At 47.5% G+C, this 26657-nt stretch overlaps 1 protein-coding gene, 1 long non-coding RNA gene and 2 other non-coding genes across 13 annotated transcripts; 1 reads left to right on the top strand and 3 right to left on the bottom strand.

The window, feature by feature from the left end:
• Positions 1–18: 18 nt before the first annotated feature.
• LOC113903036 lies at positions 19–6210 on the top strand. Its single transcript, XR_003513997.1, has 4 exons — positions 19–223; positions 3164–3280; positions 5017–5101; positions 6172–6210. It is a non-coding gene; the product is annotated as an uncharacterized LOC113903036 (long non-coding RNA).
• An 8364-nt stretch (positions 6211–14574) lies between these two features.
• Positions 14575–20982, bottom strand: LOC113903034. 10 transcript variants are annotated; one of them, XR_003513990.1, is made up of 7 exons: positions 20555–20801; positions 18491–18671; positions 17990–18122; positions 17740–17904; positions 16538–16610; positions 15060–15238; positions 14575–14973 (listed from the first exon to the last, which is right to left on the bottom strand). XR_003513990.1 is itself a non-coding variant. In XM_027558560.1 (5 exons), the coding sequence occupies exons 1-4, from the start codon at positions 20813–20815 to the stop codon at positions 15227–15229; spliced, it is 414 nt and encodes a 137-aa protein (XP_027414361.1). In that variant the 5' UTR covers positions 20816–20982; the 3' UTR covers positions 14575–14973; positions 15060–15226. The 10 variants fall into 10 exon arrangements, 1 of the variants encoding a protein (XP_027414361.1); XR_003513991.1 differs by having other exon boundaries at positions 17740–17807; positions 20555–20793; XR_003513988.1 differs by having other exon boundaries at positions 17740–17866; positions 20555–20793.
• Positions 15881–16014, bottom strand: LOC113903788. Its single transcript, XR_003514321.1, has one exon. It is a non-coding gene; the product is annotated as a small nucleolar RNA SNORA71 (small nucleolar RNA).
• On the bottom strand, positions 19162–19296 carry LOC113903789. The gene has a single exon (XR_003514322.1). It is a non-coding gene; the product is annotated as a small nucleolar RNA SNORA71 (small nucleolar RNA).
• Positions 20983–26657: the final 5675 nt, after the last annotated feature.

A 26657-nucleotide genomic window follows, 5' to 3' on the forward strand; every position in this document is an offset into this window, starting at 1 on the left:
ACGGCGGCGTCAAATAATTCCCAAGACACGGAGCCGGAAGCTGCGCGTGCGCAGCTATCCCAGATCGCCGCGCGCGGGACATAGTCCCTCCTTCTTTTCCGGATCAAGAAGAGCAGGAGTGGAGTGACGGATACTCGTATCTCATCGCAATACAGGCGTGGAGGCGGTCCACCTGCGTCCGTACGACTCAGTCGGAACTCTGCCTGTTTTTGATGCGAACGAAGTAAGGTCTTCTCTGCAAGTTTCTAGCTCCTACTCAGGTTCCAGGAATTTCTCACGTCCCACCATTACAGCACCCTTCTTTTGAAATGTCGCCTTTACCCTCCGCCCCCTTATAGCATTATGAGCAATGCACAATTCCAGGCCAGATGTGAGTTACCAAGATGAATCAGACATCAACTTCAGAGCCTGTCATTAAGGATCTGAGTCTGATAAAGGCAATAAAACGTTATTAACTGTAGTAGTAATAGCAAGAGATACCAGTTTGAGCACCTACAATGCACCACACGTTTCGTAAACAGTACCACTTCCAATCGTTTGGTTTCAGCTTCAGTGAAGAAAATGATAAATGCCATTAGAGAGATACAGCTCAAGTGCCTTGGGGGTGTAGAAGAGGAAACTTGGGCTGAGAGAGAAGAGGAGGGAGAACCTGGCCTTGAGATTGTCCTTGATATTCAGAGAGGAAGGGATCAGGGTAATAGCGCTGCAGTCACTATCTGCAAAGAGCAGAATGGAGCATAGAAGATGTTGACTCCTCCTCCTTACCTTCAGAAGAGACCATGGAGCAAAGAGTGACAAAGGAATTGGTATCCTCATGGAAAGAAAAGAGAAGAGTGTTTAAGATTTTGTACACACATGAAAGTAGCTAGAGGAGAGCTAAATCTAGGTCACTTTGTGGATCATAGCTATACATTTCAATTAAACACCGTGTGGCAAATATGATGAGAGGCTCTCAATATTTATTCCAACCACTTAAACTTGCTTTTCTAAACTACAGAGGCTGGAAAGCAAAGCACACACTTCCCAACTTCCTTTGCAGTTGGGAGTGGCAGTAAGACAAAGTTCTGGCCAATAAGATATAGGTAGAAGTCTCAAGGAAGAACTTCCTTTTCAGAATAAAAAGGAACTCTTGGGAGAAGTTTGTGAGCTTCACCCTTCCCCTAATTCATGCTTGAAACTGAGGCACAACACCTGGAGGTACTGCAGTCATCTTGGCACCACGAGGAGGATTGTGCTAGGGAATGTGAAACAGAAGAACAAAAGAAGACTGGTTTAGGACATACTCAAGCAGCTGCACAAACCCTGGACTGCCTTCCTGTTTTATGGGGGAGTCAATGGGGGGCAGGGGGAGATTCTTCTTTAGATCACAATTTTTTTTAGTTATCTCTTACTTTCAATCAGACTCATTCCTAACATAAGAAATACGGAAGTCCTGTAATATAACAGACAGGTAAGGGGCTAATAATGGAGGTGACAAATTAGAAGAGCGACGGATGATAGAAACTGGGAAAATGACAGACACAGACGACTGGGAACCTGTCAGAGCTTTTAGGGAGATGATGAAAAATAATCTGTCTCCTACCTGGTGACTTTAATTCATTCCTGAAAATTCTGCCTTTAAGTGAAAAGCTGATAAATGAAAAACATTATATTTCCATTAATTTTGATGGGAAAAAATATGTTTAATTCCAACTCGAGACACCTAAATATTTTAAACAAAAAATATAGCAATGAAACAATGCAAACAAAAATCATAAGCAATAAATAATCTTAAGAATATGATTTCTACATAAAATGTAAGGTATAGGGACTAATATGACTTTTACATAAAATGTAAGGTATAAGGACTAATACACTGACCAAGAAGATACGATTTAGTATTAGGTGGGGGCAGGGGAGGTGGAGGAAAGATGCACATGAGTCATTCTTTAAAGATGATATTTCTGCACCTTTTCATTATCAGTTTCTAAAAAAAACTTTGAGGGTTTCTCTTAAACCAACATAAAAATAAAATTATAACACACACAAAGCACCTTGAGGGAAAATGAAGACTAAATATCAGAACACTTTGAAATGGGGAAAAGTATGCATACACAATAGACTGAAGAGACGTGAAATGCTATATAGGAAAAAATTTGGATTCTCCAAAATAGATTGGTTCTCCGTTGTAAATTCTAACTATAAAAGTAGAATAAAGTGGGGAATTATTGTCTGAAACTGAAATGGAACAGTAACATCAACTTTCCTGGCAGACTTTTTTCCTAAATTGATGACACCAATATACATTGTCTATCCCCCAGTACTTCTTACAATGTAACCAACATCTTCCCACTGAGAGATGGGATCCATACTCCCTCCCCTTGAGTCTGGTTGGCAGCTGTGACTGTTCTGGCCAATAGGGCAGAAGTAATGCTTTGTTCGAAGAAGGCAATGGCAACCCACTCCAGTGTTCTTGCCTGGAAAATCCCATGGACGGAGGAGCCTGCTAGGCTGCAGTCCATGGGGTCGCTAAGAGTCGGGCATGACTGAGCGACTTCACTATCACTTTCATGCATTGGAGAAGGAAATGGCAACCCACTCCAGTGTTCTTGCCTGGAGAATCCCAGGGACAGAGGAGCCTGATGGGCTGCCGTCTGTGGGGTCGCACAGAGTCGGACACGACTGAAGCGACTTAGCAGCAGCAGCAGCAGCAATGCTTTGTGACTTCTGGGGCTAGGTCATAAAGAGGATACAGCTTCCACCTGGCTTACCCTCTTTTGCAATGCTCACCCCCAGAACCCAGTCACCATATTGGGAGGAAGCTCAGACCACAGGAAGAGAGCATATGGAGATGTTTCAGCTGACAACTTGAGAATGTTTCAGCTGACAAGATCAATGGCCAGACATGAATGAGGAAGACTTCAGATGATTCCAGTCCCCAGGCTTCAAGCCAGCCCACCTAAAACCAAGCAGAACAAAGACGATAACCTCAGCCCAAACAGCAGATTCATGAGCAAAATAAATATTGTCATTGTCTTAAACCACTAAGTTTTAGGGTAAATTGTATGGAATCATAGTAACTGGGACAGTTTTCAAGAGCCATAATTGAGAAAAGTTGTTAACTGAACAGATGTATGAGAAGTATGTTGTCTGTAGCCAATTTTTTCTTTTTTTCTTTTTTTAGTTGAGCAGAACTTGCTTGGTGTAGATAATGGTTGAGAAGACCCACTTCTATTTCTCCTGAACCTAATATAATACTGACACAGCGTTGGTGGTCAGTGACCATTTATTGGATGGATAGGTGAGTGGGTGGAAAATTCATTGGCTCAGCACTGAACCCACTTTCTTGCTGGACTGTTAAAGTCTTAATGAATAATATCCATTGGTAGTGGTAGTAACCATTATTAGACCTGGGTAAGAAGTCCCCAGGCTTCCCTGGTGGCTCAGCGGTAAAGAATCTGCCTGCAATGCAAGAGCCATGGGAGACACGGGTTCAATCCCTGGGTTGGGAAGATTCCCTGGAGGAGGGCATGGCAACCCACTCCAGTATTTTTGCCTGGAGAATCCCCATGGACAGAGGAGTCTGGAGGTCTATAGTTTATAGGGTCACAAAGAGTTGGACATGACTGAAGCGATTTAGCACAGCAAGAGGTACCCTGCCCCAGATCCTGTGCTTCAAGCAGTACTTCATTTTGGAATGGTATTCCTCAAAATTTTCTAAGTACCTTTCTTAGGCCAATAACACCATCTTGGTCAGGTGCCCCAATTAGACCAGTCCCCATGAGGGGCCTGTTAGCTAGAAATTTCTAACTTGAAATTTTCTAAGGCTCCCTCCAGTAGTTGGGACTGACCAGAGCCAAAAGTGTCATCCAAGCAGGACTAAGCAGTCCCAGACCACATCCATCCCGTGTGGGTCTCATTCTCCATTTCTTCTCTTTGAAGAACTCTTCGACCCTCTGTCTTACCCCCCACCATTCCCTCACATATGTGTGGGTTGACCAGATGCCCTGAGATACTCCGGGACTCATGTCATGAGCCTTATAGCCAGCTGTGGTTCCAAGTGGGCAGCCTGGCAAGGACCCCACTCTTGGTATCTGGTGCAGTAATTTTTTCATGAATTTGTGAAAGATTGGGCTGCCAAAATGGTTTTAACATGCTGATTTTGATGATTCTCACTCCCTTTGAAACCAGGCTGGGTTTCAGATTCTGAGCTACCAGCAGTCCCCGCAGATGCTTGAGCTGCAAGCCTGGGCCCAGGCATTGGCTTGCACAGCTCTGTTGAGACCACACTGCCTCTCTGACCTACTGCAGCCAGAGCAGTGAAGAGAAGGGCAGTAGATGGCCTTAACTCTGTGTGTTCTGCAGTCTCTTGCCCAGCTGGCCCCCGACATGGTCACCTCACTCCCTTTGGCAAAAGCAGCCTTGCCTGTCTCCTCTGCAGACTTCTGAGATGTTGCTCTGCAATGCCAATGCACTCTTCCCACTGATGTCTCCATGAAGCTTTGTATTTCCCAGTCTTGACTTGCCTCAAGTAGAACACAGCTAAACCTGTGAGAGCAGAGTTCGCAGAGGGTCTATTAGAAGTGGTCTGATGTTTATAAGGAGGCGGCACATTCTGAAAAAAGGTAGCACTTACTGGCAACACCTGTGACATCAGAGCAAACTTCATTACTCAGAAATTTTTATTTTAAAAAGAGGTTAAACCTGTATTCTTGTGTGACTTTTTTCACTACTGGGAAGTTGTCTGTCTTGGATTTGGAAAGGACAGCTTCTTTTAAATGATAAATTGCTTGCTCCCAACAAAGCAATGTCTTTAGCGGATCTAAATCAAGTATAACATAAACCCTGGTTTCCCTTAACACCTCTGACAGAAACCACAAGGCCAGCTTACTTCACAAAGCTACGATAGGCAACACATCTCATCCCTTTTCTCTGTAAAATTGAAAAGAATCTGTTCTGTACCTCCACTTTTCGGACGTGGTAGGCTATCCAATCTCAGTGTTTTACTGTGGTTCTGATTCTGTTGTGGTTCTCCAGGCTAAAGTCCTGGTGGAGTGCCCAAGACCAGAACACTGGGGAGAAACCCTCTGAACTCCTGTCCACACTCCTGTCCACAGTGCAGGTAAGTCTCCTGTGTGCTGAGTCACGTGTTCCCTTTACTGGAGAGAAGTTCTCAATGAAGTCATTTGCAGTTATAAACTTCTCCTTACGTACTGATTTAGCTGCATTCCACAAGTTTTGTATATAGTATTTTCATTATGGTTCAAGTCTAAGCATTGTCTAAAGTTTTGTGTGTTTTTTTTTTTAAGGTATTGTTCTTTAATTTTACTTATTTATTTGTTTTGGCTGTGCTGGGTTTTTGTGGCTGCATGGCCTTTTCTCTAGCTGCGGTGCTCGGGCTTCTCACTGTGGTGGTTTCTCTTGTTATGGAGCACAGGTTCTAGGATGCGTGGGCTCAGTAGTTGCGGTTCCTGGGCTCTAGAGCATAGGCTCAGTAGTTGTGTAGTGCATGGGCTCAGCCATTCCACGACATGTGGAATCTTCCCAGACCAGGGATGGAATCCATGTCTCCTGCATTGGTAAGCCTTACAACTCCTTACCACTCAGCCACCAGGGAAGCCCTGAAGTTTTGCTTTTGTGTCTTTATGTTGTAGTCACATATTGTAATCTGTGTGCTTCTGATGCATTGGTATCTGAGACTTGCTTTGCAGCAGATAAGGTGGTCAATAGTTGTAAATATTCCAAATGTGCTTGAGAAAGAGATAAACTCTCATTGTTGAGCATAGATTTCTAAATATGTTTTCTAAAATATCTATCAAAATTAAGCCTATATTCCAAAGACTAGAGTATGGATAGGGAAATATAGTGGGGATGTCTGGCAGCAACCACTTTAACCAAGTTATCAAGGTGATAAAGCATGTTGATGTCATGTACTCTCTGATATGACATGATGAGAGTGGCATTTCACTTCTGTGATACTCTTTCCCAAAACCCATAACTCCAGTCTAATGAGGAAACACCAGAAAAATCCAAACTGAGAGACATTCTTACAAAATACTTTTACTAACACTCTTCAAAAAGTCAAGGCCATGAAAAATAAGGAAAGACAGAAACTCTTTCAGATTAGAGGTTAAGGAAAATAAAGAAAAAATAATGACTAAATATAATATGGTATTCTGGATTGGATCCTAGTACTTTGGCCACCTGATGCGAAGAGGCAACTTAGTGGAAAAGACCCTCATCCTGGGAAAGATTGAGGGCAGGAGGAGAGGGGGACGACAGAGGATGAGATGGTTGGACGGCATCACTGATTCAATGAACATGAGTTTGAGCAAGCTCCAGGAGATGGTGAAAGGACAGGGACGCCTGGTGTGCTGCAGTCCATGGGCTTGCGAAGAGTTGGACATGACCGAGTGACTGAACAACAACAACAACAGAAAGTGGATATGAGTGGGAAAACTGGGGATAACCAAGTTGAGCTTGGAGTTCAGTTAATGGTATTTAATACCAATATTAAGTTCTTAATTTTGACAAATGTGCTTATTAGGAACACCTCAGTAAAGGATACGTGGAAACTCCCTGTACTAGGTTTTAAACTTCTCTGCAAATCTAAAACTACTCAAAAACATTGGGTTGACCAAGAAGTTCACTCAGGTTTTCCCATAATGGGAAATTATGGGAAAATTATGGGAAAAAATTTCCCATAATTTTTTATGAAAAAACCTGAATGAACTTTTTGGTCAACCCAATAAAATGTTCATTTTAAAAAGTCAAGCCTATTAATCATATCATTCAAATTTTCTAGTAAAAATAAAGTCAGGAAAAAATTAAAGGGGGGAGCTCTGCCTCTACTTCTCCAAACACTTCTAATTTAGAACCTTCAACTCCAAAGTCCCCATTGCGATGCATGTGTACATGGTCAGTCATGTCTGACTCTTTGCAACTCCATGGGCTATATCCTGCCAGGCTCTTCTGTCCAGGGAATTTTCCAGGCAAGAATACTGGAGTGGGTTGCTATTTCCTTCTCCAGGACGTCTTCCTGTCAAAGTCCCCAAGACAAGGAAACAAACACAAAACTTGGCCATCTTCTTGATATAGTGCAGAAGACCCTTCAATAAATAATAACAAGGGTCAATAATTTAATGAGGCAGGGCAGCTGGTATACCAAGAGTTTTCATACATCACTCTGTTTAATCTTCACCACATCCCCCTAAGGGCTTCCCCCTGTGGTTCAGCAGTAAAGAATCGCCTGCAATTCAGGATACCCAAGAGACATGGGTTTGATCCTTAGGTCAGAAAGATCCCCTGGAGGAGGGCCTGGCAACCCATGCCAGTATTCTTGCCAAGAAAATCCCATGGACAGAGGAGCCTGGTGGGCTACCGTCCATGGGGTCGCAGGGAGTTGGACACAGCTGAAGCGACTGAGCAAGCATGCATGTCCTTCTAAAGGAGGTAACTGGGGCCCAGACGGGTTGAAACTTGTCACCCAAGTTTCTGGCTGAGTTGCACCAGGTCTGTGTGACTCTGAAGCCAGGGCTCTCCCATCCACTCTGGGCTGCTGCACTAAACCTCTGTGGTGCTCACCCTCCACACTGGCCATGTTAGAGCACCTCCCAGCATCCCTGACACTGCTTTTGCACGTAGACCACTCCTCTGCCCAGTTAATTCTACTTCCTCCAAGAGAACTTCTCTGACCCCTGAGAGATCAGGTATCCCTGTTTAGACTCACAGCACCTGTCATTTGCCCTCCATAGCATTTCTTACAGTTTGTTCTTTTTTTTCATTGTTTCCCAAGTTAGTGATCTTTTTTTTTTTAATTATTTATTTGGCTGTGCCAGGTCTTAGTTGTGGCATGCAGGATCTTTAGTTGTGGCAGTGTGGGGTCTAGTTCCCTGGACCAGGGGTTGAACCTGGGCCCCTATATTGGGAGCTTGGAGTCTTAGCCACTGGACAACCAGGAAAGTCCGTCTTAGTTTTTAATGGTTTCTTCATTTGTGGGTTACTTGTTTATCATGGTGGGACTGTGAGCTGTCAGCTATCTATGTTCACTGGTGTGTGTTCCCAGTGCTTACTTAGCACAGAGGCTGGCAGTTAGTAGGTGCTCAATTAACAAGTGGTAACTGACTGAATGACGCATTCTGGGCACACTGAGATTAACTCTAGGAGGCAGGGCTTACACTGGGCTAGCACTACAGAACCTGGCATCCTGCCTCAGGAAAGTTCAGGAACATGCCTCAGGGATTCGATCAGGCACACCTGATATATACCTGGCCCCACTCTGACTAGATAAGGAAGAGGGATACCAGAGGATGGCGAACCCAGGCTGGAGCAGCTTCTTTTAAGCCCCTACAAGATGCAGCAGTCTTCCAGTAAAGGAGGCATGTGCCGCTCATCATCTAGATCTGTGCTGCAGTCACCAGCCACATGTGCTATAAGCATAATCCAGAGGTGCTATAAGCGTAACATGCACACCAGATTTCCAAGACTGAGTTTGGGAAAAAATAGAAAACATCTCAATCATTTTTTAACCTTGACTATATTGTTGGAATGACAGTATTTTTTGATGTAGTGGATGAAATAAAATCTATCACTAAAATTATTTCATCTGCTTTTTATTTCTTTAATGCAGTGCCTAGGAAATTTTTATTTTATTTTTTGGAAAATTGTCAATTACATGTGTGGGTTTCTCTTGGCAGTGATGTTCTAGACCGTACACTCCATGAAGCCCCTCCTCAGCTTTGTTCAAGGTTTCTGTGCACATCTTAGAGCCAGACCCGCACACAGTGACTGTTGCATAAATACCTAGAAATAGAATTTAAAGCTGTATATGATCCCTGGGAGGGCAGACACTTTTTATATATATATATATAATTTTGTTTATTTTTGGGTGTACTGAGTCTTTGTTGCTTTGTGGGCTACTCTCTAGTTGTGGTATGTGGGCTTCTCATTGCAATAGCGTCTCTTTTTGCAGAGCACAGGCTCCAGGGCACTCGTGCGCTTCAGCAGTTACAGCTCTTGGGCTCTAGAGCACAGGCTGAACAGTTGAGGCACTCAGGCTTAGTTGCTCCATGGCATGTAGAGCCTTCCTAGATTAGGGATGGAACCCGTGTCTCCTGCATTGGCAGATGGATTCTTTACCACGGAACCACCAGGGAAGCCTTGAGGGCAGAAACTTTCTTATTGATCCTTGTATTCTGATTCTCAGCTTTCTTACAGGGACAAATGAAGCTTCATTCTCCTAGCTCTCCATTCTCCCAGCTTGATTCTACTATGTATAACTCCCACCAGTGGCTTCACAAGGGCCTCTGGTCAGTTTAATTCAGTTCAGTCGCTCAGTTGTGTCCGACTCTTTGCAACCCCACGCCTGCAGCATGCCAGGCCTCCCTGTCCATCACCAACTCCCGGAGTTTACTCAAACTCATGTCCATTGAGTCAGTGATGCTATCCAACCATCTCATCCTCTGTCGTCCCCTTCTCCTCCCGCCTTCAATCTTTCCCAGCATCAGGGTCTTTCCAAATTGAGTCAGTTCTTTGTATCAGCTGATCAAAGTATTGGAGTTTCAGCTTCAGCATCAGTCCCTCCAGTGAATATTCAGGACTGATTTCCTTTAGGATGGACTGGTTGGATCTCCTTGCAGTCCAAGGGACTCTCAAGAGTCTTCTCCAACACCACAGTTCAAAAGCATCTGTTCTGCGTCGCTAAGCTTTCTTTATAGTCCAACTCTCACATCCATACATGACTACTGGAAAAACCATAGCTTTGACTAGACAGACCTTTGTTGGCAAAGTCATGTCTCTGCTTCTTGCTGATAGGATCATGGCTCTTCTTTATTTTTTTAAAAATAACCTTTACTTTAGTTGTATTTTTAAAAACTGTTTATTTATTTGGCTGCACCGGGTCTTAGTTGCAGCATGCAGGATTTTAATTGCATCATGTGGGATCTGCATGGTGGTGCAGGGACTCTAGTCATCCAGAATGTACAGCCTCAGTGGTTGCAGCACTCAGAGCTTAGTTGCTCCGAGGTATGTGGGATCTTAGTCCCTGGACCAGGGATAGAGCCTGCTTCTCCTGTATTGTAAGGTGGGTTCTTAACCACTGGATCACCAGGGAAGGCCCTCATGGCTCTTCCTGACCCTAATCCTGGTTCTTGGGTCACTTCAATCATACCCTGCAAAGGTTTCCTCAAGCTTGGAAGACCCAGGACGAATCCTGCTTCGGACACAACCCTGATGAGATGCACACGGTATTTTGGCGTTGGCTGAAACATGCCCGTCGTCTCTGTATGTGTCAGGTTCACAAGTTCAGTCCTCAAGACTGGTGGTTTGAATGTGGAATATTTTAGGAAGACTGGATAATAGGCAATAATTTGAAACAGATGGAGGGAATAGTAAAATATCCTAATTTCCAGTTTTCCAGCACAAACAAGCATCTGACAACCTCGTATGCTTGTGCTATTTATGAAATCAGCCTGCAACATTTTTCACTATTTCATACACTAGGAGATGGAAACCAGCTGGGCTGCTCATTGGAAGGGAGACAGATCCCTTCATTTCTCTGAGCTTCGGTTTCCTCATTTATAAAATGGAGGATAATTAAGTCTACCTCACTGGGTGGTTGTGAAGATTAAGTGAAGTAATTATATACACAGGCTCACTTAGTACAGCACATGGAATTTAATAAAAGTTCATTCCATGGTAGGGATGATTAACACCAGCCCCACTGGGATGCCTGCAGATCTGCACAGAAGTAAGTATTCATGGTGTCATATAAACAGATGAGTCTATCATAATGACATTTTATATTTGTTATTCATTTTTAACTATCAGAAAGCTAGACATACTCATCAAAAACAGCTGATGTGTACAGAGCACTCAGTGTTAGGTAGGTACTGTGTTATGCCTTTAGCACGCATCATCTTATTTCATCGTTACTATTTGTGGTAGGTCCTTATAACGGTCAAACGACAGAGCCAGAAACTCAGATTCAAGGAGGCAAAATAATGTGCTCCAGGCCCCACGACAATTAAGGGACAACATCAGAGTTCAACAGGCTCTTGGGACTTCCCTGGCGATCCAGTGGTTACGACTGTGCTTCCACTGCAGGGATCACAGGTTTGATCCCTGGTCAGGGAACTAAGATCTCGAATGGTGCAGGGCACAGCCAAAAAAAAAAAAATTCAACAGGCTCTTAATGGTTTCCTTAGGTTTCTTCCTCATGTGGGTGGAATTAGGTATCCTGGTGACATGGCAGTTGTAGTCACAGAAACAGAGGGGCCTCAGTGAACTATTCCTCGTACCCATGGTCCAGGCCACCACTGGCTTCATCCTTCATTAAATATACATTGAGCTCCTCACCTGTGTCAGCCACTATGCTTGTAACACACTATAGGCTGCTATCAGCAGAGACTCATTTAACGGCACAGTGATGGTGAATGTAAGGGCTCTTAGAAAGAAAAGGAAGATGGGAATTTTGGTCACATAATCAATCACACCTTGTTAAAATTCAGGGAAAGCTGAACCTCAGGCCTCCTATTGAGTCTGAGTGCTGCTCTGACTCCAGAGCCAGGCCCTTGTGGAACATGAACGTGGCTTAGAAATTGGAATCTCATCCTGTCCCTGTAAGAATTCCAGAAATGGCTCTCTTGCCTACAACAGGAGCTCAGCTCTCTGCACCTCTGGGCTCTATTTTATTCTTGGCTGCGCTGGGTCTTCATTGCTGCACACAGACTTTTTCTACTTTGCAGTGCAAGGGCTCTTCATGGCAGTGGTTTCTCTTGTTGCAGGGCATGGGCTCCAGGGCACGTGGGCTCAGTAGTTGGGACACGTGGGCTCAATAGTTGGGACACGTGGGCCTAGTTGCTCTACAGCATGTGGACTCTTCCCAGCTCAGGGATTGAGCCCAAGTCCTATGCACTGCAAGGTGGGTTCTTACAACACTAGACCACCAGGGAAGTCTTAGACTCTGCTGTTAAAGGGACTTAAATCCTCCATCTCTTCCTGGTTTTGTTCCTGCAAGCAATTACTCAGGTTCTTGACCACTCAGGTGGCGCAGTGGTGAAGAATCTACCCACCAATGCAGGAGACACAAGAGATGCAGGTTCGATCTCTGGGTTGGGAAGATCCCCTGGAGTAAGAAACGGCTGCCTACTCCAGTATTCTTGCCTAGAAAAATCCCACGGACAGAGGAGCCTGGTGGGCTACAGTCCACAGGGTTGCAAAAGAGTGAGCATGCACGCATGACACACTCAGCTCAAAAGGAAAACATGCCTGGCTTGGTTAGCACTGCTCTTGGTCCTCAACCTAGGGCAGACCTAAGAGGCTGGGTTGGGGTGAGCATCAGTTTGAAAGAGAACAAGTGAATGGTCAAAAACGTGTCCCTTTTTTTTTTGCTACACTGCATGGCACATGGGATCTTAGTTCTCTGACCAGGTCATAGGTTAGGCCTGTCCTTGAGTGATAGCACCGAGTCTGCTGAGCTGTGGATGGGGGGTGGGGCGAAGGGGCCACAGAGCTGACAGTGGAGAACCTGCCCTCAAGATGCACATAGCCTGGTCTGACTGCTGCTACTAAGTTGCTTCAGTTGTGTCTGACTCTGTGCAACCCCATAAACAGCAGCCCACTAGGCTCCTCTGTCCCTGGGATTCATTCTCCAGGCACGAATACTGGAGTGGGTTGCCATTTCCTTCTCCAATGCATGAAAGTGAAAAGTGAAAGTGAAGTTGCTCAGTCATGCCCGACTCTTAGGGACCCCATGGACTGCAGCCTACCAGGCTCCTCCATCCATGGGATTTTCCAGGCAAGAGTACTGGAGTGGGTTGGCATTGCCTGCTCCGACTAGCTAACCCCAACTTTCGGCCGCCACCCCTCAGCACATGGCAGATGTTGCTAATTAGCCTTAGTCTTGCAGTTCCCCGGGCCTGAATCCCAGAGGAAAGATGCCTCCCAGCCCCAGTCCATGCTGTGACAGCTGGTGCACAGGTTGCTATGAACACCCAGAGGTGAAAGCCACTCACTCTGCTCAAACCACACCTCCTAGGGTAGGCCTTCCCCATCTCCAGATTCAGAAGGCCACACCCCCTACTTGCCCTCAGGCTTCCTGTCTTAGTTCTCTGCTCAATTTGTAAAGCGTCTGCCTGGAATGCAGGAGACCCGGGTTCAATCCCTGGGTTGGGAAGATTCCCTGGAGAAGGAAATGGCAACCCACTCCAGTACTCTTGCCTGGAGAATCCCATGGAGGGAGGAGCCTGGTAGGCTACAGTCCGTGGGGTCGCAGAGTCGGGCACGATTGAGCGACTTCACGACGACACGACAGTCCTTTTTCTAGCACACTACACATTTCAATACTTTATGGTCTATCTCTGTTCTCTAAAATGGAAGCACCATAAAGCCAGGGGTTTTTTGCTCTTCTGCCTTCTTCCATTTACTGATTCCTAGAATTAGGCCTGCCCCAAATTGACCCTTTATGTGAATGAAAGCCATTTCCTTCTCCAGGGGATCTTCCTGACCCAGGGGTTGAAACTGAGAAGCCCACTGTGCACAAAACTGACACTTGATGTGAATGAAAGGAAGGGCAGGGAATCCAGGCTGGGTGGTGGTTTAGCCAGTGAAGGCTTCCTGCAGGAAGTGACACAAGCTGAGTCAGGCAAGCATCTGAAATGAAAGGGGGTTTCCAGGCGTGTACACAGGCTGGGAAAGTGGCGGCGTGGTCAGCAACATTATGTGGTAGCATGGCTGGGCCTGTGGTGCTTCTGGACTGTGATGTGTGAGATGAGGGTGGACACAGACCATGGGCCATGAGGGGGCCCCAGGTGTCTTCCCTGGACAGTGGGAGACCTCTCCTGGGGCTGAGGGTCAGGTGGGCAAGGGTGGCAGAAGGCAGGGGAGGGCAGACCTAAAAGGCTGGGTTGGGGTGAGCATCATTTATAATTTGAAAGTGAACAAGGTGAATGGTCAAAAACATGTCCGTTTTTTTTTTGTTTTGGCTACACTGCATGACACATGGGATCCTAGCTCCCTGACCAGGGATCGAACCTGTGCAAGCATGGTCTTAACCACTGGACCGCCAGGAAGTCGCAATTTGGATTTTTGACTAACTCTGGATTTTTGACTACCCGTGAACCCTTATATAAGCCCAACACCTGGCCTTTGCCCACCACGCCCCCAGAGTCCTCCCGAGGCAGCCATTCCTACTGTACCCCTCTTCTACCCCTGCTCAAAACCGTCTCCCTAAATTCACCACATGTACTTCCACCCCAGGGCTCTCCTGCCCTCCGGGAGGACTTCAGTGCCTGACTCTCTCTATGTCCAGCCCACCCTCATACTCTCTTCCAAAGCCCTGGTGCAAACGTTCCTCTGCCAACAATTCTAACAGCTCCCTTCTCTCCGAAACCTGAGCCCCCAGAGCACTTGGGACGGGTTAAACCCATGGCATTTTGCAATTCTACATCCCATCCTCAGGTCAGGCCTCAGGAGTGTGTGAAGTAGAAAGTCTCAGTGAGTGAAAACTGGAAGACCTGCCCCTGTGACCCACGGTCTCTCCACCCAGCTGTGCACACAGAGGCAGGGATTAAAGGAAACAAAAGAAACAAGCGGCAGGGCTGTTTCAAGATTTATTGAAGTGGGTGAGAGGACAAGATGCCCAGCAGAGACGCCTCCAACAGGAACTCCTGGCTCTAAAAGTTACACCAGGAGCAGAGAGGGGGACATGGAGGCCACTGGAGGACCTGGTCCAGATGGAAGGAAACCAGTCTTCTGGGTCTGCTGTGCCCTGTGGCACCTGCTAGGGGGCAGGGGCAGAGCCAGCTGAAGGTCTCCAGCTGTGAATCCCAAGGTCCCAAGGTCTCAGGCCTTACCCAGGCCCCTGACCTGGTCACATGGGGCCAAGCCCTTCCATACTGTGCTGAGGCAACAGGAGAAGAAGGTCTGGCGGTGGTCATGCAGCAACACCCCTCTTCAGTCTGCTACGCAAGTGGCTGTGATCAGACCCAGAACAACCTAAAGGAGGAAATCAGATGAGGCTGGCAGCTTGCAACGTCTGTCTCAGAAACAGAGGCCGACTTAGCCCCTTGGCAGTAACTCACCATGAGGAGGCTCCTCCAGGGAAGCTGGAACCCAGGTCACCATCCTGAGAGGCCAGTGTTCCCATCCCCGAGGTGTCCTCCAAGGCAGCACCCCCAGCATGATGGGGAGGTCAACAGGGCAGGAGGTCACGACAAGGGTTTGCTCTCCGATGTTACCTTGCCTTTCTTCAAGCCAACATCTGTGAGAATGCCCCCAAATAGTCAGGGATGCGCTGCAGCGTTTTTCACACCAAACTCAGCTCAAAAAGGAAATCCCAAAGCTCCCAGAGAAGAATCCAAAGGAACACTGTCTTTTAAAAAATGCACCTTCTGAGGGCAACCGAGCAAATGTAGGAACTGGCAGAGAGATGGCTGGAGAGCCTGCTCTCAGGAGCTCCTCCGACTCGGTCCACCCACACTGTATGTCAGAGGGGGACCGCCACGGCCCAGCAGCCCTCCCCCCACACCTTCATTACCTGCCTGCACACCTGACTCCCAGGTGCGCACACTCACCCTGGCCTCAGATCATCCTCATGTTCCTCCCCTCCCCCCGAAGTCCCTCCTGGGGTCTATCACGTCTCAGTCCTTCCAAGGCCGGTCCACCACCTCCTCCAAACAGCTGCTCCCCTTGACAATCTTACAGCAGTCCCCGAACACCCCCCGATATCACTCATATTCATTATGCATAATGCAGCCTGGCTCCTTACACCCCCTAACATCTTGAAGCCTGACACGGACATGGCCTGGCTCTGGTAACAGGAGGCCATGCTGAGACATCAGTGCCCATCACAAAGGAGCCCCCAGCGCCTGAGGGGGAAGCTCGGGCTGGAAAGGAGCAGAGGTGTGGGAAAGCGCCAGCATTTGAAAGGGACAGGTGCGGACCCTCCAAACTCGGGAAATTGCTTTCCACAACTTCTCTCCCTGCATTGTCAACGACCAGAGCACGGACAGCCCGTGGTCTCTTTTGAATGCAGGTGCATACGGGGCAGAGAGCACTCTGGGAAGAGAAGGCCAACACAGGGCAGAAGCACTGGGAAAATACTACAACTGGAGGTTACAGGACTCACGTGGTCTTAGGCACCACAGAGTCACCTCCAACGTAGCTGTGGTTTTTCAAATGATGGAAACAAGGTTCTGAATAGGATGCTGACTGAGACGGCGGTCAAAGGAGACTCAAGCCCAGGGGCGGAATCTCTGGCGCCCAGGTTCACGTGCTTCTGCCCACACTCCGGGGAGGAGGGCAGATACCCCATAACTCTCAGTGCCCTAATGGGACTCAAGAGGTGCCATCCTGCAGCAGCCGCTGAAGACAGTGATGCGCCAGATGTGACCCAGGCTGCCTGGGGCTGGGGTGGTGAGTGGACCTGGGGACTCGTGGATGCTGCCTTCATTCCACCTCTCAGCTCCCCTACATCTTCACCCAAAGCCCCCGGGGACACACGTACGACCACTGTGTGGGAGGACCCAACACTCTACAGAGAATGGATCAGAGATCTTACCTCAAGGACAGCACGGTCTAGAATGCTCCTGACATGACAGCTTCCATGACGCCTCTGCACGCAGTGGACTCGTCTGGAACAGACCAGAAGCAAAGGGTGAGCACTCGACTTACCCCTGCTCACAGGAGGGCAAAGGCACCAGGAAAGGGCTTAGCACTAGAGTTACCAGACAGTAAACATCCCCCAAGTGTCAGCTATTGTTATTTCCTGAAAAGACATGCTATTTCTTCACACAAAAAACAATAGTTAACTCTGAAGAAGGAGACAGTGGATGCTCTGTGGCAGGGTGCCAATGCCGATGGATGTGTAATTGATCAGGGACAGGCAGAAAAGGATGTCATCGCCAGATTTATGGGAATGTGCCATGGCCGACTGACAGCAACTGAAGCAACACATCAAAGGAGCCTGTTTCCCAACAGCAGGAGCCAGAAGGACACACCCCAGCAATGACACTAACACACCCCAACAGACATGAGGCCCTGGAGGCCCAAGGGGTGGGCAGAAGAGACACAGAAGTGTAGAAATCTCCCAGAACTAGGGAGCGAGGGTGCGAGACAGCCCTACTGCGTTTCCTCTGTCTGCACTACCAATAAGCAAGCCACGGGCAGCCCAGCATCACTTCCAAGTGCAGCAGCAGCAAAGGACAGAGGGCTTACTGAAAAAGGAGGCCAGTGGCAGAGGCTCAGAGCAGTCAGCCGAGTTGAGCATGAGAACCCAGTATCTGCTTCTAGTCCTGCTAAAAAGCCTTCCACATGGCCCAGAAGGGACAGACAAAGGGAGGACACCTCTGAAAGAAAAGTGACGGAGGTCTTAGGTTGTAACAGCCAGGGATGACGTGAGCCGGAGACAAATAGCCTCACTGCAGTCCTGCTTTCTGGAGGATGAAACCAGAGACAGGAGAAGGTCCCAGAGTCAGGAAGAGACAGAGAAGTGACACACGAGTACAGGTGGACATGTCAGAATCCTTTCCCTGCTCTACACATTCTGCTGCCAAAGTGACAATCTGAGGAAGGGCTCCCCAAGGCTCTCAGGACCAAGCACACAAAGAGGAACTGGGTGGTTCCTCAAAGACCCCGAGAGGGTGAAGCTGAGTGCGAGGACCAAGTCACCCTTGTCTCTCTTCTATCTCTTCCCAGACCACACGGGGACCTCATGCACCTTGTGGGGGGCAAAGCTCCAGATCTCCAAGGAACAGGACTCACCTGGGCCAGCTGTCTCTTGACAGGATGGGGACACCTCTCAGGGACCCCTGTGCACCGTGCTGCTTCCTCTGCAACGATCAAGAAGCCCTGGATGAGCAACCTGGATGCCACCCGGTCACCACGTGTCCTGGAACCCAGATGGATGCCACCCGGTCACCACGTGTCCTGGAACCCAGGCAGAGCACCTGGGTTCTCGGAGACACTGGCTGCTTCACAAATGTGGGCTGTGTTCCCAACCCACGAGCCACACCTTTTATTCCCAGGACAGAAGTTCATTACTCCACATAGGACAACAGCTCATCTGCATCTGACACAGAGACGGCTTTTCAGATCATCTTTTGTGCAAACTCAGATGACTCTGTACAGAGTCTGGAAGCTGGATCCTGAATAGAAAGAGAAGGTCCAGGACAGGTTTGCGAGTGTGTGGCACCTGACAGGCCATGCCTGGCCTGGGCAGGGGGTGGGGGTTAGGGGGTGGGGGTGTGTGTGAGGAGGTAGAGGCGCCCCAGGCCTCCTGCAGGGGTGGGGTCTGGTGTCTGGTTAAGCCCGTCCAACTGCGTTACTTCTGTGAGTCCTGTTATGTAAGCCCTGTCCAAGGGCATTACTGTTCTAGCTCCTGCCACCATAAGCACAGGTCACGGGGAAACTCTCCCTTAGTAGACTGGGCTCCGTCTCACGCCAAGGAACCTCCAGTGGGTAAATACTGGTCAACAGGAAGAACAACTCCAAGAAAAGAAAACACAGGAAGTACCTCCACCTCTCCCCGGGCTGGCTGGCCACAAGCAGTCTTTCTCTGATTCTCCGTGACATGATGGGCCACGCCACCTCACTGGGATGTGTCTGTCCTGTCCTCTCCTGCTGGGCAATTATTCCACAGCTGCTGAGCACCAGACACCTGCCAGGCACTGAGCAGATGACACTCAGATACTGACCTTGAGATCGGAGCAGAGAGAGGCAGGAAAGACAAGAAAACCCATGATTCCCATGAAGTATGATTAGTGTCCTCACCACTCTCTAGACCGCAAGCTGGACTAAGGACCTGGAAACGGGGAAGAGGGGAGGTAGACCTGGCTTTCTAGAGGGAAGCTCCTGGTGAAAATTACCCAGTGGCTCCACAACCAGCCCCAGCTTCTAAGAAACAGCCTGCTTTATCTTCCTTTTTTTTTTTTAAAACACATTATTGACCAGAGACTTATTATTAATACATTTTTTTTACCCAAACATTTTTGACCACCAATGTATCAATATCACTTCCATAACAAATCACTGGCACCAGACATTAGTTTCCTGAAAACATCCCCTGGTCAACAATGAGTTAAAAGCTTCTCAGCAACTAGCACTGAGCCTGGCATAGGGAGCGCTTAGTAAGCTTCACACCAGGTGCCAGGAGGCAGATCTAAAAAGGCAGTAGGAGGGAGACAGTGTGTGACAGCTCCAGAGTTCAGAAGGGACAGGAGTGAACCCTCCAAACACAGGGAAAACGCTTTCAACAATTCCTCTCCCTGCGCTATAAATGACCAAGGCACCGGCAGCCCACGATCACTTTCGAATGCAGGGGCAGAGAAGGGCAGATGGGGAATCAGGCAGAGGAGCCGGGTCAGCAGCCGGCTCTCCACCCAGGCAGGGGAAAGCTGCCCAGCCAGGCCCAGGACCCCAGGCACTAGCCTCACTTCCTGAAAAGGTTCCACCGCCCCCCATCAAAAGAAGCCAGGGGAGACCAACTTCTGGTTTAAAAAAAAAAAAAAAAGCCTCAATTACTCATCCACCCCACAAATATCAACTGAGCACCCACTACATGCCAAGTACTGTGAGTTCAAATAAAAAGAACACAGACCAGGCCTCTGCCCTTCCGGAGTGATTGCCATTTTCCCCCTTGAAGGAAAGGAAAGCTCAGGAGAATAAAGGAACTCACCCCAGGTTCCCCGGCTAATGAGGGGCTGACTCAGGATCCGAACTCAGGCCTTTCTGGCCCCCAAACCCACCCCCATCCCCCTGCACAAGAGCTTTGCAAGGCAGGTCCCAGAACCCTCAAGCCCAGGAACCACCCCCTCTGCAGTAGGGCAGGAAGGCCACAGCTCCAGCACTGCCCCAGGGGACAGCTCAGTCCCTGGACACGGGGTGGGGGTGGTGGGGGGGGCGCGGCAGGCAGTGCGGGTCAGGGCCCTGCAGGAGGGGAGGAGGCTGCGCAGGGCCTGGCCCGGCAAAGAGAGGGGAAGGCCTTCAGTGCGAAGCAGGGGCCCAGGAAGCCAGACTCTGCTCTTCTAGAGCCCTGGGGGCGTCCTCAGTTAAAGTGGAAGTTTGAACACTTTTACCTTAGAAGTTAACCGAGGGGAAATGGGCTAATGGTCACGAAGATATTTGCCCGGCAACCGACAAGCGGCTTCAGGGGATGAAACGTTGGAGTCGGAAGTGATGGGATGTGATCGGGGGGCCTCTGGCGCAGCGCGGGTGCGGTTCACACCGGCTCCGCACGAACCTCCCTCCGAGACCTTGGGCCCACGCATCCCCGGACCCGCTTCTCGCCGTCGGTGGGCCCAAGTCTCCCCACCGGGCGAGTCCCGGGACCCGACGCTCCAAAACGGCGCTGGCCGGTGGTGCGGTGACCCGAGGCCCCTTTGTCAAGAACACGAGTGCAAAGAGGTCCACATGCAGCGGAGGGAACCGCCTCAGAACCAAGAGTGGGCCTGGGCTTGGAGCTGACCTGCACTCCCCGACCCCACGGGCCTCAGTTTACCCTCCTGTCGGGGGCAGGGGGGACGGAGAACCTTAGAGGCCTGCGGGGGTTCCGGGGCAGCAAGGTCCTGCAGTGACTCACCCGGGGCGCCAGGAATGTCGGCTGCAGGTCAAACTGGACGACGTGAGAAGATGCTGGACGGTTCCCGGCGACTCGGAGACAGGACCCACCCTCCATCTGTCGGGCGCTGGCGGAACTGCAGTTGAGAGACGAGCTAGGGCCTAGAGCGGCGAATCCCCGGATGGACCCCGCGCTAGCAGTCTCTTCGCGCCCCCTAGTGGATCGGAGTTGAAACTGACCCGCCAAATATTCAAGCATTCTTTGATCTCCCCAACCATCCATCCGACTATTAAATGGTTAGGACGTCTGTAGTTTTGAGCTGTCTATTCTTTCTCTCTGATTTTCTGTGGCATTCACTCTTCCTATTGAATTCAGTCTTGCTGGGAACGTCAATTATGGTGTCGTGCCTTCTGACAAAGTGTGTGTGGGGCTGAAGCTGGGGAAACTATACTTTCTTCCTTAATTTTGCATCTCGAGTGTGAGAGACTGTGGATCCTAAAGAGCTTGGAGGCTAGTTGTGGGGCTATGAGTAGAATCATACTTCAACCAATTTCCAAATTAAGATGGCTTCACGGTGGAGGTGTGCCTTACTGGGGTTCTGAAGGACTCAAACAGAAGAGGGAAATGGGAAGATGTTCAGAAAAGGGAGGAAGAGAAAGACTAAAAAGCTGATGTTGGGGTAAGGATAGGGGAGTGGATGCATGTGCTGGGACGTGAAGAAGTTAGAAACTGGATGAGGCATCTCATTGCATGATCTTTAAATACTGATGCAAGAGAAGAAACAGAAATTTTCAGTGTTGCAATGCGAGAGGGGCTCACTAGATTCCAAAGTGTAAGAAAAATTCCATGTATCTCAGTCAGCTCCTGGCTCCTGAGGGCTTAAAAAATGAGAAAAAGGACAATTGAAAGGATCTAAACAAAGTGAAAATCAATAAAACAACAAGAGCAGAAACTAAAATAGCAGAAAATGAGCATAATCATATGTAGAGCAACAGAGCCAATTTTAGCAATGAGTAAGTTGGTACAGTCAGAGCAGAAAGTAAAAAAATGAGAGAACAATCTATTTGATTTTTTGCTTGTAAAATTTTAAACTTAGGTAAAATGAGCACTTTTCTGGAAAATATTTAACAGAATTGTCTTAAGGAAAAAATAGAAAACCCAAATAATTTCATAACACTGTAAGCAATTGAATCAGTAGTTAAGTCTTCCCACAAAGAAAACATCATAACCAAGTGTCTTAATAAGTAAGTTCTACAAAGCTTTACAATATTATACAGCCTCCTGGATAAGAGAAAAAGAGAAAACCGTTCTAAGTTCACATAATTCCCAAATTAGAAAAGGTCAATAAAAGAAAAAATAAAGTATAGGTTAATTTATTTAGGAATGTAAACATCCTAAAAATATATTGGTAAATCTCAGGTAGAACCAGGCTTGGTCAGTGATAACAGGCAGACAAAAGACCCAGCTCAGATTCGACTACCTTTCGACTCCTCTTCCTTTCACTGTTGTTACCCACCCTCCACCCGCTGTATCCCTTGTTATGGCCTGCCTGCCCAGTGAGTTCACCCAGACAGGAGCAGGGTCTTGGCCAAGCATGCCAAGCAAGTTATGCATGCTCAACACCTGGGCATCTCTGCACGGTCAGTACCTCCCAACCCACCGATGAGACACCTCCCAGATGCGTGACTCTTCCCCCAGCTACAGAAAGGTGGAAGTGCCTGTCCTTTGGTCTAGAAAGTAACTGAGAATTGAGAGTTTCAAGATTGTGGAGTTAAGGATTGCATTTCTCAGAAGGTCCCTCTACTTGCAAACCTTTCTCTTATTCTAGTGGACATTCATGGGTTACACTGTCACAGGTTTAGTTATTAATATCTTCCGCTTGTCGTCATGAAGCTTGTGGGAAAATTCCCCCCAATTGTTTCTCTTTAAAGATATTTCCAGGGACTACTCTGGTGGTCCAGTGGTTAAGACTCCAAGTTTCCTAATGCAGGGACCAAGGTTCAATCCCTGGTTGGGGAGCTAAGATCCCACATGCTGTGCAGCATGGGAGGGGCAAAAAAAGATATTCCCAAGAGTCTTCATTAGAAGGGCCCACCATTTAGGGATTAGAATGGAGATTTTTTAAATTCCCCCCTCCTTCAGGATGGTAGAAAATAGGGTGACTCTGCTGGGCCAGAGAAGGATGTGCTAGGAAAACATCAAGTGTTTTCTATGTTCAACCAAGCATCCCTAACATCTCTGCTTCTCAGCCAGAGACTATAATATGAATGGCATGTCCATGAGTTGGGCAGTGCATGACCATATGTGGCAATCCTGCCTCCCTTCGGTGGAAGGTGGATGGATGTGCACTTCAGGGCACACCCAGCATGTGTCCACCTGCTACCTCACGTGCAAGAAATGGAGTAAATGTAAAGTCGGAAGTCCACACACAGGGAGAGGGGGAGATACAGGACCGAGTGTCCTGGTAGCGTTTAAGTCCCTGGTGTTTGTCACCTTGGAAGCTCAGTTCCACCTCTGCCCTTCCTCTTGTTCGATTATATAAGCTTCCTAATAATGTAATTCTTTGTTAGCATAAGTTAGGTTTCTGTCTCCAACACTCCTGGCTAAAAGCCCGTAAATGGCCAATTATTAGGGTATTCCATCAGTGGCCTGGAGCATGGGAGGTTAGCAGTTGCCTGATGCACTGTGTGTGCTTATCTCAGATGACTTTCTCATCTATGGCACTGGCCTACCTAACTGGAGACTGCAGCAAACAGCAGCATGTTGAAGTCTCGAAATAAAAGTATTGTGACAACCTTTGCTTGGGGCATTCAGATAACAGTCCATGCTCGGTGGCTTGGCCTTTTTTGTCAGTCAGTGATGTGTCTGCAGATGTTAAAAACAAAACAAAATTGCAGTGCATGCTCTGCAAGCTCCTGAAGGGATGGATGTTTCAAGTGAGTCTACTGCTGGCGGGGATGTATTGAGGACCTATCCAGAAGAGGAGTAGGCTGATGATTAGGTCTGCCTGGAACAAGACTCTTTCAGGAGTGGACACAGTGGGCTTAAGGAGGCTCTAAGGGGAGGAGAAGCCACCAGCCACTTGCTACTGGTCATCAAAACAGAACAGTCGCAGCAAAAAGGGGCCAAGGGCACTGCTCTGCCAGTGAACCTTCTATCCATTCATTCATTCGATACACATAAGTGAGTGCTTCCAGTCTGTGCGGCACTGTGCTGGTGGGTGTGGCCAGCAGATGACAATCGCAGCCTGACTGGCAGGAAATTTAAAAAGGAACAACGAAGACTACCACCTAAACAATTCCCCAAACAACTGTTAAGTTAATGATTTTTTCCCATAAAAGCACTGGAAAAGCCATGCCCCTTTTCAAATGCTGCTTTTTGTTTTTCTATTTGTATAATGACTGGGACTTCCCTGGTGGCTCAGACAATAAAGCGTCTGCCTGCAATGCAGGAGACCCAGGTTCAATCCCTGGGTCGGGAAGATCCCCTGGAGAAGGAAATGGCACCCCACTCCAGTCCTCTTGCCTGGAAAATCTCATGGACAGAGGAGCCTGGTAGGCTATACAGTCCATGGGGTCACAAAGAGTCGGACACAACTGAGCGACTTCACTTTCACTTCTTTCGCTTAATGACCGGGAGGTATAGGGATGAATGAAAGAAACGCTTTGTGTCTGCCTCGTTCCAAGCTTATGGTCTAATAATCCACCAGTATCAAATTAGCTCTGTCCCACAGATGCAAGCGTGGTTTTCTTTTGGGAAGTCTAGTAATTCATCACAGTGACGTCAAAGTGTGGTCGATATCACAGAGTCAGGAAGAAGGTAAGATATGATGGGTTGAGTTATGACCCCTCAAAAGGTGTTATGTTGAAGTTGTTTAACACCTGGTACCTGGCAGTGTGACCTGCCGTGGAAACAGTCTTTACAGATGTAATTAAGAGGTAAGTTAAAATGAGGTCATGTTGCAAGAGGGAGGACCATTAATCCAATACGACCGGTGTCCTTACAAGTAAGGAGAAAGGTACTCCAGGAGAATGCAGTGTGACTCCCAAGGTTGATGGGCACCACCAGAAGCTAGGGAGAGGCAAGCAAGAGTCTTGCCCAAAGTTCCAGAGGGAACATGGCCCTGCCTTCACGTTGATTCTGGACTTCTAACCTCCAGAATAGTGAGACAGCACATTTCTGTTTTAAGCCACCCAGTTTGTGGCACTCTCTTATGGCAGCCCTGGGGAATAAATTTAATACACATAAAAATTTTTTTCTCTTCTACATCTTACCTGTGTTAGCAAGCTACTTAATCTTTCTGAGTCTCAGTTTCTCAACTCTAAAATAGATCGAATATGCAAAATGGAGCAGCTACTGTGTGAAAAAAAATTTTTTTTGGCTGCACCATGCAGCAGATTGTTAGTTCCTTGACCAGGGATTGAACTCAGACCACAGCAGTGAAAGCACTGAATCCTAATCACTAGGCTACCAGGGAACTCTCTGGTACAGCCGCTAGGGCAAAGAGTATGGTGGTTGCTCAAAATATTAAAAATGGAATTGCTGTAGGATCCAACGATTTCACTTACGGATATATCCTCGAAACAACTGAAAGCAGGCTCTTTAAGGGATGTTTGTCCACCCACGTGCATGGCAATATATTCACTCTAGCCAGAAAGTAGAAGCCACTCAGATGTCCATTGATGGATGAATGGATAAATATGATGTGGTCTATCACACAATGGAATATTATTCAGCCCTCAAAAGGAAGGAAATTCTAACAAATGCTACAACATATATGAACCTTAATGATATTATGCTAAGTGAAATAAACCAGTTATAAAAGGACAAATACTGAATGATTCCAGGCTTCCCTGGTGGCTCAGTGGTAAAGAATCCATCTGCCAATGGCGGAGACGCAAGAGATGTGGGTTTGATACCTGGTCCGGGAAGATCCCCTGCAGAAGGAAATGGCAACCCACTCCAGTATTCTTGCCTCGGAAATCCCATGGACAGAGGAACCTGACGGGTTGCAGTCCATGGGGTCCCAAAGAGTTGGCCATGACTTAGCAACTAAAGAACAACAACTGGATGATTCTACTTATGCAAGTTTCCTTGATTAGTCAAATTCCGAATCAGAAAGCAGGATGGTGGTTGCCAGGGGCTGGGGAAAGTGGAGTTACTATTGGATGGCTGTAAGTTTCAGTTTGAAAGATGAGAAGAGTTCTGGGGATTGACTGCATAATGATGTGAATGTACTGGACACTACTGAGCTGAATACTTAAAAATGGCTAAGATAAATTTTGTGTTATGCTTATTTTACAATTCAAAAATTTAAGAGACTTCCCTGGTGGTCCAGAGGTTAAGAATCTGCTTTACAAGGCAGGGGACACAGGTTCGATTCCTGGTCAGGGAACTAAGATCCCACATGCCTTGGAGCAACTAAGCCATCGACCCACAGCTGGAGTCAGTGCCCCGCAAAGAAAGATCCCACATGATGCAATGAGGATCCCGTGTGCCGCAGCTGAGACTCAACGCAGCCAGATAAATATATAAATATTTTTTAAAAATTAAAATAGGTAAAATAATGCATTGAAATATGTTAGTACCATAAGTGCTTTTTTCAGTAGTTGATATCTTACATTAAATAGTAAACTAGTAATACATTTTAGCTATTACCATGGTTATCATAATTTGATTAAAAATTAATATTCATTCACAACTATAAAAATTCTTAGAATTCTAAAAATAGACTATACATCATAAAACATTGTGCTTAGTCACTTCAGTCATATCTGACTCTTTCCGACACAGTGGAGTGTAACCCGCCAGGCTCCTCTGTCCATGGGATTCTCCAGGCAAGAAAACTGGAATGGGTAGCCATACCCTCCTCCAGAGGATTTTCCTGACCCACAGATCGAACTCTCATCTCTTATGTCTCCTGCATTGGTAGGCGGATTCTTTACCACAGAGCCACCAGGGAAACGGTCAGTCAATATCATACACAATGGTGAAATCATAGAAGAATTATTCTATTTTTATCCTAGAAGTTCCAGAAAAATAGTCAGGGATGTCTGCTGCCCTTGGCCAGGATGACCCAAGGCCATAAAAGTAAAGAATTGGGGACTTCCTTTGTGATCCAGAG

Source organism: Bos indicus x Bos taurus, chromosome 13, assembly GCF_003369695.1.
Source record: "Bos indicus x Bos taurus breed Angus x Brahman F1 hybrid chromosome 13, Bos_hybrid_MaternalHap_v2.0, whole genome shotgun sequence".
Taxonomy (NCBI): Eukaryota; Metazoa; Chordata; class Mammalia; order Artiodactyla; family Bovidae; genus Bos; species Bos indicus x Bos taurus.